The 12485-nt window shown below is 41.2% G+C and overlaps 1 protein-coding gene across 1 annotated transcript in view; it reads left to right on the top strand.

Moving 5' to 3' along the window:
• vps50 (VPS50 EARP/GARPII complex subunit) overlaps positions 1–12485 on the top strand; it is a 258290-nt gene that overhangs the window by 141079 nt on the left and 104726 nt on the right. Inside the window, exons 14-16 of the mRNA XM_063014101.1 lie at positions 8195–8286; positions 8394–8488; positions 8881–8979. Of these exons, the coding sequence (XP_062870171.1) occupies positions 8195–8286; positions 8394–8488; positions 8881–8979 (286 nt within the window). The remainder of the gene's footprint in view (positions 1–8194; positions 8287–8393; positions 8489–8880; positions 8980–12485) is intronic.

The raw sequence follows: 12485 nt of genomic DNA, 5'->3' as shown, positions 1-12485 counted from the left end.
GGTTCCACTCGGAACAGGCTTCGCCAGGGTCGACCAAAGAAGTTGAGTCCACGTGTTCGGTGTCATATCCAGAGGTTGGCTTTAAAAAATAGACACATGAGTGCTGCCAGCATTGCTGCAGAGGTTGAAGACGTGGGAGGTCAGCCTGTCAGTGCTCAGACCATACACCGCATACTGCATCAACTCGGTCTGCATGGTCGTCATCCCAGAAGGAAGCTGACGCACAAGAAAGCCAGCAAACAGTTTGCTGAAGACAAGCAGTCCAAGAACATGGATTACTGGAATGCCCTGTGGTCTGACGAGACCAAGATAAACTTGTTTGGCTCAGATGGTGTCCAGCATGTGTGGCGGCGCCCTGGTGAGAAGTACCAAGACAACTGTATCTTGCCTACAGTCAAGCATGGTGGTGGTAGCATCATGGTCTTGGGCTGCATGAGTGTTGCTGGCACTGGGGAGCTGCAGTTCATTGAGGGAAACATGAATTCCAACATGTACTGTGACATTCTGAAACAGAGCATGATCCCCTCCCTTCGAAAACTGACTCATGGCAGTTTTCCAACAGGATAACGACCCCAAACACAACCTCCAAGATGACAACTGCCTTGCTGAGGAAGCTGAAGGTAAAGGTGATGGACTAAACCCAATTGAGCACCTGTGGCGCATCCTCAAGTGGAAGGTGGAGGAGTTTAAGGTGTCTAACATCCACCAGCTCCGTGATGTCATCACGGAGGAGTGGAAGAGGATTCCAGTAGCAACCTGTGCAGCTCTGGTGAATTCCATGCCCAGGAGGGTTAAGGCAGTGATAATAATGGTGGTCACACAAAATATTGACACTTTAGGCACAATTTGGACATGTTCACTGTGGGGTGTACTCACTTATGTTGCCAGCTATTTAGACATTAATGGCTGTGTGTTGAGTTATTTTCAGAAGACAGTAAATCTACACTGCTATACAAGTTGTACACTGACTACTCTTAGTTATATCCAAGTTTCATGTCTATAGTGTTGTCCCATGAAAAGATATAATGAAATATTTGCAGAAATGTGAGGGGTGTACTCACTTTCGTGATACACTGTATATATATATACTCATCAGCCAGAACATTAAATCTGCCTCCTTGTTTTTACACTCATAGTCCATTTTATCAGCTCCACTTACCATATAGAAGCACTTTGTAGTTCTACAATTACTGACTGTAGTCCATCTGTTTCTCTGCATACTTTTTAGCCTGCTTTTACCCTGTTCTTCAATGGTCAGGACCCCCACAGGACCACCACAGACCAGGTATTATTTAGGTGGTGGATGATTCACACACTAACACACCACCACTATGCCAGTGTCACTGCAGTGCGGAGAATTATCCACCACCCAAATAATACCAGTGGTCCTGGGAGAGTCCTGACCATTGAAGAACAGCATGAAAGAGGGCTAACTAAGCATATAGAGAAACTGATGGACTACAGTCAGTAATTGTATGGTAAGTGGAGCTGATAAAATGGACAGTGAGTGTAGAAACAAGGAGGTGCTTTTAATGTTTAACGTTGGCCTTTTTCTCTGTACAGAACTCAATTTTTCAGTATGACTAAATTTAGTACTTATTATTGAATCAAATACATTTATTGCACTGGATATACACCTGAACATACAGGGGTTGGACAAAATAACTGAAACACCTGGTTTTAGACCACAATAATTTATTAGTATGGTGTAGGGCCTCCTTTTGCGGCCAATACAGCGTCAATTCGTCTTGGAAATGACATATACAAGTCCTGCACAGTGGTCAGAGGGATTTTAAGCCATTTTTCTTGCAGGATAGTGGCCAGGTCACTACGTGATGCTGGTGGAGGAAAACGTTTCCTGACTCGCTTCTCCAAAACACCCCAAAGTGGCTCAATAATATTTAGATCTGGTGACTGTGCAGGCCATGGGAGATGTTCAACTTCACTTTCATGTTCATCAAACCAATCTTTCACCAGTCTTGCTGTGTGTATTGGTGCATTGTCATCCTGATACACGGCACCGCCATTGGATGCACATGGTCCTCCAGAATGGTTCGGTAGTCCTTGGCAGTGACGCGCCCATCTAGCACAAGTATCGGGCCAAGGGAATGCCATGATATGGCAGCCCAAACCATCACTGATCCACCCCCATGCTTCACCCTGGGCATGCAACAGTCTGGGTGGTACGCTTCTTTGGGGCTTCTCCACACCGTAACTCTCCCGGATGTGGGGAAAACAGTAAAGGTGGACTCATCAGAGAACAATACATGTTTCACATTGTCCACAGCCCAAGATTTGCGCTCCTTGCACCATTGAAACCGACGTTTGGCATTGGCACGAGTGACCAAAGGTTTGGCTATAGCAGGCCGGCCGTGTATATTGACCCTGTGGAGCTCCCGACGGACAGTTGTGGTGGAAACAGGAGAGTCGAGGTGCACATTTAATTCTGCCGTGATTTGGGCAGCCGTGGTTTTATGTTTTTTGGATACAATCCGGGTTAGCACCCGAACATCCCTTTCAGACAGCTTCCTCTTGGTTCCACAGTTAATCCTGTTGGATGTGGTTTGTCCTTCTTGGTGGTATGCTGACATTACCCTGGATACCGTGGCTCTTGATACATCACAAAGACTTGCTGTCTTGGTCACAGATGCGCCAGCAAGACGTGCACCAACAATTTGTCCTCTTTTGAACTCTGGTATGTCACCCATAATGTTGTGTGCATTGCAATATTTTGAGCAAAACTGTGCTCTTACCCTGCTAATTGAACCTTCACACTCTGCTCTTACTGGTGCAATGTGCAATTAATGAAGATTGGCCACCAGACTGGTCCAATTTAGCCATGAAACCTCCCACACTAAAATGACAGGTGTTTCAGTTATTTTGTCCAACCCCTGTAGATCTAGTAAAGAAAATCAATCACTAGTTTATATTTACATAATAGAAATTTCATACAATAGTAAAGTCTATTTTTTAAAGCTGCATAGTGTTGGACTGCTGATAACAGTATAATAGCACCTAAACTAAAGCACTAAAGCACTAAACTAATAGCACCTTTAGATAACTAAAGCACAAAAACTACATTCCCACCGGGTTTTTTTTAACCGCATCTAAGTGCATCAATCAAACTGAACGAAGGGAAATAAACATGTGACAACAAACAAAATGTGCTGTCTATTGTGCAGCTCAGGCTTGATATGCACGCTCCATGAGCACTGGCAGGTCTGTCTAGGTATTTGCAAGGTTCTCAGAAGCGGCAGCAACAACAAACAGAAAATGATTGACACTCGCTGCACCTCCACACTGCTCTTTAAATGATCCACCAGCCTTGAAAACAGAAATATCGGGAGCTAATCAACTCCAAGTATTCGACTGAATGTTTACTTTTAAGCTTCCTGGCGGACGGATGGACGCAAGCACACTACACTACATCACACTCACTCACTCTCTCACACACACACACACACACACACACACACCTATACTTGCATAACACACAAATGGGGACCATGTGACATATACTACCTTTTAGAGATGTTTTATTTAGTTAAAAAGCAAGGGTAACTGTAGCCTAGCGGTTAAGGTACTGCACTAGAAATCAAAAGGTTTAGGTTGTCACTGCCAGGTTGTCACTGTTGGGCCCTTGAGCAAGGCCCTTAGCTCTTAATTGCTTAGACAGTATACTGTAATAGTACTGTAAGTCACTTTGGTTAAGAGCGTCTGCTAAATGCCGAAAGGGCGGCACGGTGGCTCAGTGGGTAGCACTGTCGCTTCACAGCAAGAGGGTCCTGGGTTCGAACCCCAGGTGGGGCAGTCTGGGTCCTTTTTGTGTGGAGTTTGCATGTTCTCTCCGTGTCTGTGTGGGTTTCCTCCGGGTGCTCCGGTTTCCTCTCACAGTCCAAGGACATGCAAGTGAGGTGACTTGGAGATACAAAATTGTCCAGGGCTGTGTTTAATATAAACTTGTGAACTGATGAACCTTGTGTAATGAGTAACTACCGTTCCTGTCATTAATGTAACCAAAGTGACATTTTAACATGACGTTAAAATCCTAATAAACAAACATAAATGCCGAAAATGTAAATGTAAACAAAGTGCATACAGAATTGTTATATGTATGATATTTACGTGTGTTACATACATGCATGCATAACATGCTTTTGACTTAGTAATGGGTCAGGAAAGGGGCATATTTACTTGCTTATCTGATGACCTACATCACATCAGCGCAGCTGCAGCTACTCCCAGCGGACTGCACTCTCATACAGTCAAGCCAAGTCTGCACATTCCTTTCACCTTCTCCACGTTTTATTACATTATAGACTAATTCTGTAATCGATTGAGTTTATTTTGTGTCACAAAATTCTACACCTCAATGCGCACAATGACAAAGTGAAAGCATGTTTTTAGACATTTGTGCTAATTTATTAGAACTCAAAATGTACAATGTCATATGTACACAAGTGTGCACACTATTCGATATGACACCCAGAGCTAAGGTGCATTTTGTTTTCACTGATACTGCTTGAGATGTTTCTACAATTTAACTGGAGTCCACCTGTGGTAAATTCAATTGATTGGACATGATTGGGGATTGCCAACACCTGCCTATATACGGTCCCACAGTTGACAGTGCATATCGGAGCAAACTCCAAACAATGTGCTCAAAGGAATTATCTGCAGACAGGATTGTGTCGAGGCATAGATCTGGAGAAGAGCACAGTGGCCACCATCATTCATAAATGGAAGAAGTTTGGAACCACCAAAAATCCTCCTAGACCTGGCCGTCCGGCCAAACTGAGCGACCGGGGAAGACGGGCCTTGCTAAGCTAAGATTACATTTATAAATGCTTTCTTACATGCTTCCCTGCCTACATTTACCATTTGATTGAACTAAAGTAGACCCACATGGTCATTTGAATGGTGAATGTCTTCCAAGTCCTTGAATTGTGTTTTATTGACTCTTATTCAGTTTGTTCCCCTGTCTGTTTGGATAGGTTTTTCAACGTTTGTGCCTAGACTGATGAAACTGTCTGTGAGCATAGAACTGTTTTTACACCTTGCTTGAATTTTCCAATCAAAAGGTTTTCGAGGGCCTGAAGCCTTGTTTACCTGATTTCGGCTCTGAAGCATTTTGGGAATTTTATTTTCACTGAAGGTTGGATGTGACACGGGCCAGCATACAATATAATGTGTGAAGGTCTGACCTTATGTGCCTTGTGTTCAAATCTGACTGATAAAAAACAGCAATAGTTTAATATAGCATAGTATTAAGGCTCCCCAAGCAGTTCAATATGTTGGCATTTCTATGCGGTGATTCCTTAGTGCTGCTTGAGGGCAGTTGTAGCCTAGCAGTTGAGGTACTGCATGGAATGGTCACTGGTTCAAGCCCCACCACTGCCAGGTTGTTACTGTTGGCCCCTTGAGCAAGGCCCTCAACATTTAATTGCTTAGACAGTATGCTGTCACAGTACTGTAAGTCGCTTTGGATAAAAGCGTCTGCTAAATGTCAGAAATGTTAATGTAAACAATCTTACCTGGTTACTCAAGTGGTCATGTAAACTGCATGGACATCTAAAATCAACCGCTAATTTAAAAAATGATATACATAATTCACAATAACATGAATCAGTTTAGAACTTCTGTTTTTTATGTTTCAGCCACATTGGTGTGTTTGGTCAATTACCCTATTTCCTTTTCACATAAACAAGAGAATGGCAACCTGAGCATGCACAGCTGCATTAGCCATGATTGTTCATTGTGTAATTTTCTCCATTTCATTTGTTTTTATCATCCAGTGTAAATTCCAAATAGTTGGCTTTGTCCCATTTACTTTAGGACCCTACACAGGGTACAATAACTATTGGTTTCTACATTATGCACTGCACTATTTAGGGCAGGGGTAGCTCAGCAGTTATGGTACTGGACTACTAATCAGAAGATTGCTGATTCAAGCCTCACCACTACCAAGTTACCTCTGCTGGGCCCCTTGAGCAAGACCCTTAACCCTCAACTGCTCAATTTGTATTAGTCATAGCTGTAAATCGCTTTAGATAAAAGTGTTTGCCTTCTGAGGTACAAATAAAAAGCATTTACAGAACATTTGTCTTTATGACCACCATAAGCTAGACTTAATAGGTCATACCACATTTTATCATGTCCATTAAGCACCATATTATTTGTAATGGGTTGTTGTGGAAGATTTGAATTAAAGACTCAGAGATTGTCTTTGTACCTTTGTATTTAACTGCTTCTTATTAGTCATGCTAAATAGAGGTTAAGAGCAGACAGCAGACCCCCACCTTTGCATTATATTAATCATTACTCGCTGCTGTCTGCTCATACGTCAGTGTGCCAAAATGAGCTAATTATTATGAAAAATACATTTTTGTTGAGGTTGTGAAGTCCCAAAGTCAACTAAAAAAGACAAAATAATTGTTGCTCCCTTTTTATAGTCAAGGATTTGCAATACTTCCAGTGAAGGGAAATCTTCAGAATGCTTCAGAATACCAAGACATTTGGGCAGTTTATGCTTTCAAATGTATAGGAACAGTTTGGGGAAGTCCCTTTTCTGTTCCAGAATGGATGTTCCCCAGAGTACAATGCAATAAAGGCATGGTTACGTGGGTTTGTTGTGGAAGAACTTGACTGGACTGGACTGGACAGAGCCCTGACCTTAAGTAGTAGTAGAACTTTATGAGGAACACCTTTGGAATGAACTAGACTAGGTTTTGAGCTATGCCCTCTTATCCAACATTAGATTAGATAAGATTAGATTCAACTTTATTGTCATTACACAAGTACAAGTACAAGGCAACGGAATGCAGTTTAGCATCTAACCAGAAGTGCAATAAGCAGCAAGTGCAGGATAAACGGAATCTACGATATACATTATTTACAGGATATGGGCAGTGATATGAACAAGATATAAAGTTGAATATATTATTGAATGTACTATAAACAAGATATATAGCATAGACATAATATACAGATTAAGGTGCAGATTAAGATTAAGGTGCTATGCATTTTACATCAACGTCTGACCTCACAAAAGCACAAATGCAAATGAATGAATGCGAAAAACTTCTCACAGACACATTGAACATCTTGTAAAAAGCACTCCCAGAAGAGTGGTAGCTGTTAAAGCTGCAAAGGGCAGAAACATTCCACAGTAAACAGATGAATGTTTAAAGTAGGATCCACTAAAAGCTTTGTGCCGAACTTTAAGTTCGGAGAGTTGTCAGTAGTTTAAATTGAACATTTCTCAAAGCAAGATTGCAAAAGATTAAGGTTATTCATCATCTATTAAGCATAATATTAATTAAAAAAGTCAGGGAGTCCAGAGGAATCTCAGTTTGTATAGGACAAAGGCCAAAAACTTCTGTTTAATGTGCATGACCTTTGAGCCCTCAGACATTTACATTTTCAGCATTTAGCATAAGTTTTTATCCAAGCAACTTAGAGTTGTGGCCAAATACAGTTCAAGCAATTGAGGGTTAAGGGTCTTGCTCAGGGCCCAACAGTGGCAACTTGTCAGTTGTGGGACTTGAACTGGAAACTGTCTGATTACTAGTCCAGTACCTTAATCGCTGAGCTGCCACCTTCTTAAGATGGCATTGCATGAGAATGTGTCATACTTCTGTGATTAATATAGAGTCTTTCACTACATCAAGAAATCCAAATTGAAACTGTTACACAAAGAGAAAGCTGTACATCAGTTCTGTGTAGAAACCTTTCAGAGTTCTCTGGGCCTAAACTCATCTTGGTTGAACAGAAAGCCAGTTGAAATGTGGTCAGATCAGGTCAGATGCTGCTGAGTCCTAATTTCAGCTTCTTTTAGGTAAAACAAACATTAAGTTCTCAATGCTGAAGACATAAGGGCCATCTACACTGTTATCAGTAAAAGGTGCAAAAGCCAACATCAGTGTCACTGACATTATGTTGTTTAAAAATCATGCATATTTACACCAACACTAAATAGCCAAAATATGTGGACACCTGAGCTTTTGTGGACCATTGGCTTTTTGGGCATGGGTATAATTATGTCCCCATTTACTGGCTTAACATCTATAACATATGGGATTAATATGTACTATAAAAGTCAATCAAAATGGGGGCAATTACTTTCTACAACACTCTAAATAAGTAATTTACCTATGGTTGTTATTTATTAATAGTTAAATACTTGTTTCTGTAGATGGTATTACTGAAGAAGGCTCAGGTGAGTCTGCAGTTGGCCACAGCTATGTAAAGAAGAAACTCGAGCATGGCCTGAGTCGAATTTGGCAGGTCAGTGACACACACTGCCACTGCCTGTTTATCTCTGCCTCATATTATGTCCATCAGCTGTTTGATTGCCCCCCTTCCCCCAACACTATCTTTGTTTTTGCTCTCAGGATGTCCAGCTGAAAGTGAAAGCCTATTTACTGGGGACGGACATGTCCAACTTCAAATATGACGACTTCATTGTGGTGTTGGACGTTATCAGCAGGTAGGGAGCTGTGTCCTCATTAGTGCTAATTGGATTGGCGTAATGCCTGTCTGACTGTGATGGTTCTGTGTGAAACTCTTTTTAACTCAGCGGAGAAGGAGGGGGCATAGGGCATCAATGAAGTCGCTTGTCCCACAGCGAGACAGGTCTTCCGGGCAGCCCGTTACCAGGCATCCAATTAAAACGCTGATGCGTGCATTGAGCTCTGGCTATGTTTTCCTGACCCGTTTGATCCCTGTTCATGGGTCAGCATCGAGGGAGGACACAGAGTACTGTGACGCACCTCTACGGGGTTAAAAAGGCCTTGTGCTCTTTGCTTTTTTCCTCTTTTCTTGTGTGCTCTGATATCCGAATGCACTTTGTTTACATTTCTTGACTTTCTGTATGCACAGGTTAATGCAGGTAGGAGAGGAATTCTGTGGCAGCAAGTCAGAGGTGCTGCAGGAGTCCATAAAGCGCCAGAGTGTGAACTACTTTAAAAATTATCACAGGTAAGCTGGCTGTCTTATGTTCTTGTGACTCTATGCTTGCCTGACATAACTTCAAATCTAACGATCAAACATGGCCTGTACAAAATGCATATATTTTATGACCTTTTTTATAGTTAATTAGCAAAAATAAAGCTTTATTGCTTTGAAAAAAATTTACTCAGCTTACCTTACTAAAATACATTCAGTTTATACAACTTTTTCTAATAATAAAAATCTTAAAGCTTTCATGTAATGGCCCATAATCTTAAATAAATGAATGAAGGCCTTTAGTGTCATAGTATATAAAATACAATGAAATTTGCTTTGCAACTCCTTGGAAACAAAACATACACAGTCGCATAATCATGCACATTCATTTGTAAAATTATACAAATTTTGGGGTGAAAAGTGGGAAAAATAGAACACACATATACACTGTGTTCCAAATTATTATGCAAAAAGTGTTTAGGAGTGATAAGGTAAGAATTTTTTTGTTTGTCAGTTAAACTCATTGATGGTGATGTGTGTCAGGGCTCTTTATATCACTGAAAGCAATTGCAGACACCTGTGCTAATTAGTTTGGCAGGTGTGTCCAATTAAAGGCAAGACTACTTAAGAAGGCTGTCCCACATTATTAAGCAGCCTACATTTTCAGCCAAAATGGGAAAGAAAAGGATGTGTCGGCTGCTGAGAAGCAACAAATTGTGGAGTGTTTAGGTCAAGGCATGACTACAATCAACATTGCCAAGACACTTCATCGTGATCATCGCACAATCAAGAAGTATGTAGCTGATTCAGAGCACACACGTGTGCGTGCTGATAAGGGAAAATTGAGGACTCTTTCCAACAGGCAATTACGTCAGGTTAAAAGAGCAGCTGCAAAAATGCCTTGTCATAGCAGCAGACAAGTTTTTGAAACTGCTGGTGCCTCCAACGTCCCCCGAACAACAAGATGCAGGGTCCTTCAGAGGTTTGCAGCTGTGCGTAAGCCATCCTGTCGACCTCCTCTATCCACTGCACACAAGCAGAAACGGCTCCAGTGGGCCAAACAATACATGAAGACTGACTTCAAAACTGTTTTGTTCACCGATGAGTGCCGTGCAACGCTCGATGGTCCAGATGGATGGAGTGGAGGATGGCTGGTTGATGGACACCCCATGCAAACAAGGCTACGGCGCCAGCAAGGAGGAGGTGGAGTAATGTTTTGGGCTGGAATCATGGGGAGAGAGATTGTCGGCCCCTTTAGGATCCCTGAAGGGGTAAAGATGACCTCCATAATGTATGTGGAGTTTCTCAAACAGCCCTTCCTGCCATGGTTCAAGAAGAAGAACCGTGCATTCCGCAGCAAGATCATTTTCATGCATGATAATGCACCGTCTCATGCTGCAAAGAACACATCTGCATCTCTGGCTGCTATGGGCATAAAAGGGGACAAACTTATGGTGTGGCCCCCATGCTCCCCTGACCTCAACCCCATTGAGAACCTCTGGAGCATCATCAAAAGGAGTGTCTATGACGGCGGGAGGCAGTTCACATCTAAGCAACAGCTCTGGGAGGGTGTTCTGTCCTCATGCAAAACAATTGAAGCAGATACCATCCAAAACCTGACAAATTCAATGGACGAGAGAGTTCAGAAGCTCCTTTCGAACAAGGGGTCCTATGTGCAAATGTAACATCACCTAGAATAAAGTTTTGACTTGAAAACTGTTTGATTTCAGTTTGTAATAACCTGCTAATGCTTATAATTTCACAAATGACCATTTTTTTGTTCTTTATAAAAATGAAAAGGTTGAAAACTCTGCTGTGCATAATAATTTGGAACATGCATTTTGAGTGCATTTTGAGTGTTTTATTTTTTTTTAAATATACTGTTATCATTGGCAGTTTGTTCAAAAACCTTTCAATTGTACTCTAATAGTTGATGACTGGAAAATTACAATGACTGCAATTCATATAGGTAATTTTGGAAAATCTGAGAAAATATTATTTGCATAATAATTTGGAACACAGTGTATGTAATATTACATATACACCAATTAGGCATAACATTATGACCACCTTCCTAATATTGTGTTGGTCCCCCTTTTGCTGCCAAAACAGCCCTGACCCATCGAGGCATGGAGTCTGACACCTTTCTGTCAGAACCAGCATTAACTTCTTCAGCAATTTGAGCTACAATAGCTCGTCTGTTGGATCGGACCACACAGGCCAGCCTTTGCTCCCCGCGTGCATCAATGAGTCTTAGATACTGGCCACTGCAGACGGGGAACACACCACAAGAGCTGCAGTTTTGGAGATGCTCTGACCCAGTCGTCTAGCCATCACAATTTGGCCCTTGTCAAACTCGCTCACATCATTACGCTTGCCCATTTTTCCTGCTTCTAACACATCAACTTTGAAGATAAAATGTTCACTTGCTGCCTAATATATCCCACCCACTAACAGGTGCCGTGATGAAGAGATAATCATTTATTTACTTCACCTGTAAGTGGTCATAATGTTATTCCTAGTCGGTGTATCTAAAAGTATATAAGTGCTACAGGCTTCACATGATATAAGGTAGTGGTATTGCTTACTAAAATAATCTATTGCACTTTATGACAGTATTGTACTATCATGTTATATTGATGCACTTAGCACTTGTGTTATAATAATGCTTAAGTAAGGGGGGTAAGAGGGCAGTATTTGTTCAGTAACAGTTCTAATTTACCTAATTTGTGTGAGACTTTTAACTTCTGGTCATCCCATGCATGTCAATTATCAGCATTGTATTCATATAGAGAGAAGCCAAACTGAAATGTGTATATGATGAGAGTACTTTGAAAAATTGTTGTCACTTAATGCAGGCTGCTGCATCAAAAAATGCAACCTGAAACTTTATTATGCAAAGAGGAAGTCAGAGATCAGTTCTTTGCAGAAACATCTTCCTGGCTGAGTTTTGTGACCCTAAGCTCATCAAAATACAATGGTCAGATGAGTTTGCATACATTTTATGACTTTGTTTTATTGGTAGTTAGCAAAGATAAGGGTTTATAGCACCTGAGCAAAAAATGTATTCATGTGCTCAGCTTACCCTTACTAAAGTACGAGGGATCTTCAAAAAATTTCTGCACTTTTATATTTTGGTTGGAAACAGGGAGGGTGGTGGGAGTAATTGGAGTAAGAGCTTATAGTCCAGATTTAGCGCCATCTGATTTCCACCTTTTTGGGGCACTCAAAGAAGCTTTAAGGGGAAGAAGATTTTCATGTGATGATGTTGTGCATCAGTGGCTACTTGCTCAACCAAAAACATGTTTTGCTGATGGCATTACAAAAAAAAATGCATCGGAAGGCAATTATGTAGGAAAGTGATTTCATTTGTTTTTGAATTTCTTAATAAATAGAGTTTTAAAAAGTGCAGAAACATTTTGAAGAACCCTCTTACATCCAGTTTATTGAACTTTTTCCAATATTGCTGGTCGGATGCACAAACTATAAATGCTCCCAATATGTGATTTTGAGTAAATATCACACCACATAAATATGTC

Source organism: Trichomycterus rosablanca, chromosome 2, assembly GCF_030014385.1.
Source record: "Trichomycterus rosablanca isolate fTriRos1 chromosome 2, fTriRos1.hap1, whole genome shotgun sequence".
NCBI lineage: Eukaryota > Metazoa > Chordata > Actinopteri > Siluriformes > Trichomycteridae > Trichomycterus > Trichomycterus rosablanca.
The sequence above is the reverse complement of the archived record's forward strand: the minus strand, read 5'-3'. Positions and strand labels throughout refer to the sequence as shown.